The 2396-nt window shown below is 44.3% G+C and overlaps 1 protein-coding gene across 1 annotated transcript; it reads left to right on the top strand.

The window, feature by feature from the left end:
- Positions 1–3: 3 nt before the first annotated feature.
- LOC129407654 (transcription factor 7-like 2) lies at positions 4–2118 on the top strand. The gene is made up of 3 exons (XM_055149297.1): positions 4–90; positions 188–469; positions 1006–2118. Exons 1-3 carry the CDS (start codon positions 4–6, stop codon positions 2116–2118), a joined length of 1482 nt encoding a protein of 493 aa, XP_055005272.1.
- Positions 2119–2396: the final 278 nt, after the last annotated feature.

The raw sequence follows: 2396 nt of genomic DNA, 5'->3' as shown, positions 1-2396 counted from the left end.
CACATGGTCACCGGGCTCTTCAGTGAAACAGGGGCCCTCTCCATCAAAGGTAAACTCCCATCCCACACAAACAAGTTACACATAGAAACAGTGCGATTCAAACTTTTGCTAGGGATTTCTTTATATCAACCATCAAACAGTTGTTATAATGTGGTGGTAGATCATTTAAAGTGTTCTTTTTCTGTAGGAGTTAGAGCCCATTACAGAGGAAGAGAAGGAGATGGCAGCCGAACTTGAAGCCATGATGAACGGCTTTATAAGTGAGGACACTGAGAGCAACTCAGGAGCACTGGACTCTCCAGCAACACCGGGGTCCTCCAGATCACACGGGCCTTCTCCAAGGAAAAACTTTTATTCTCCTCGGAATAATCCTTACTCCCGATCGGAGAGCCCTCTGGAGGTGGCAAAACAGGCCAACGGTGCAAGAAACTCACCTAAAGCCAGTCCCCCTCCGCCCTCTGCATCACAGGTAAACTCCCATCCCACACACACACTCACACACAGGACACAGTGCTGTTCAAACTTTAACTGGCTTTCTTTATATCAGCCACAAAACAGTTATGTATGTGTTGGTAAATCATTTAAAGTTTTATTTTTTTCCTTGATGTTAACTTTTGGTGCTCTAAAGTTGCATTGTGTAACTTTTCTGGTGGAGGTTCTGTCAAATGCTTTTGGAGATGTTATTGCTTTATCTGGAATGTTTCACAGTTTGGTATTACACCTTTCTATCTTCATGGAGACCAAACCGGACCAAGTTACAGGTCAGGTCTGTGGAGAGGCAAACCCCGCTCACAGTCACAATGCCTGTTTTCATTTTTGAGCTACAAAACTACCTGTAGTTTAATAAATGTAAGGTAGAGCTGATTAATGTCACACTGTGGAACATTTGAGGCAAAGCAATAACATATCTATAGAAACAAGCAGGTGACCAACCCCAACCAAAATGTGACATAGTGCACCTTTAATTTATACAAATGAAAACAAAGTATTTGTGTGCTTTTACAGATCCAAGAAACGTCGATGTCGTCGGACTATTTGACAGACACCGACGAGGACGCGATGGCAGAACAAATTGAAGCCATGTTGGACGGCCGTGTTAGTATGGGCACTGGTAATGAAGTTCCACCAACATCTCCTGTGGACTTCCAGATGCCATCAGCGTTGCAACACCAAATTGCTGAATACTACAGGGCTCAGAATTCAACTGAAAATTCTGCCCTGGAAAACACCACACGGTCCCCAGTCTCCCCGGTGATATCAGGCCCATCTTCACAAGTTGGACCTGCCCCAAGGAGAAACTTTTATGCTCCTCGGAACAGTCCACCGTACTCCAGACCAGCTGCACCAACAGTAGCATTGCCTACAGCTCGTCACGTTGAGCCACCAACACTGATGGTCCAGTCCAGTCCTCCAGAGAGAGTCGTACTGTCTAACACAGGGAACAGTCAACCAACCTGGAGCCAGTACCAGCAAGTGCCTGGACCATCTGCACACACGGCAAATCCACAAATGCCATGTGCAATTGTCAGACCCTCAAATCTTTGTCCAGTTATAATCAATGGGAGAAAAATGTTCCAGATAACCGGACCAATAGGAACTGCCAATAATACAGCCCAAGCAGCAGTCAATCGAGACAAGAAGCCTTACATCAAAAAACCTCCTAACGCCTTCATGTTGTACAAGGCTGAGCAGAGGGAGCTTATTATGCAACAATTTAATATCACTAATTCGGCGGAGGTGAACAGAATTGCCGGGGCGAGATGGACAACGCTCTCAGACAATGAACAAGCCCCATATTTCGAGCAGGCAAGAGTGGCTAAGAGGGAGCACGAGGCCAAGTTCCCAGGGTGGTCCCCCATTGATAACTTTGGGCGGAGGAAACGGAAAAGCAACACAACATCACCTGCAGCTTATACCCACCCCACAGCTCCAGCAGGTCCCGCTCAGCCTTTATGGAACTACCGTGCGATGATGGTACCACCGGGTTATAATGGAACAGTCCCACAAATGACTGGATATACCAGCCCAACAACAGTTCCCACAGCTCCCTTTCAGACCATGTACTACAACCCAGAAATGATGGTGGGTCCAACCTACCAGCCAACAAACATTAAATAAACAAGTACACGAAGAAGCAAAGGAGGCGAGGACATGTGATGAACATGTTATGTTGTAAATAAAAGTTTTCTGTCAATCAGTCATTGTGTAAATGGATGTATTTTTTAGTGCTGTCATGCGATTAAAAAAATTTAGAGATTAATTAATTATGATCTGTAATTAATTAATCTAATTAATCTCATTTTAATCTCACCTAAAAATTGCTGAGAAAAGCCTTCAATTTGAGGTATTTTCATTTAAATTCATTATTACATTATTGTGGCAGATCAAAAGACTGA

The sequence above is a fragment of the Boleophthalmus pectinirostris genome, unplaced genomic scaffold (assembly GCF_026225935.1).
Source record: "Boleophthalmus pectinirostris isolate CB_2022bp ecotype Guang Dong unplaced genomic scaffold, ASM2622593v1 HiC_scaffold_13, whole genome shotgun sequence".
Taxonomy (NCBI): domain Eukaryota; kingdom Metazoa; phylum Chordata; class Actinopteri; order Gobiiformes; family Gobiidae; genus Boleophthalmus; species Boleophthalmus pectinirostris.
Note: the sequence above shows the minus strand (reverse complement) of the source record. Positions and strands in the feature narration are given on the sequence as shown.

Excerpts from the sequence above, each read along its gene's own strand:
- LOC129407654 (XM_055149297.1), top strand. The coding sequence starts at position 4 with ATGGTCACCGGGCTCTTCAGTGAAACAGGGGCCCTCTCCATCAAAGGT. Across the intron at positions 91-187 it reads ACAAGTTACACATAGAAACA|GAGTTAGAGCCCATTACAGA; the intron begins GTGCGATTCAAA and ends CTTTTTCTGTAG. Across the intron at positions 470-1,005 it reads CTCCGCCCTCTGCATCACAG|ATCCAAGAAACGTCGATGTC; the intron begins GTAAACTCCCAT and ends GTGCTTTTACAG.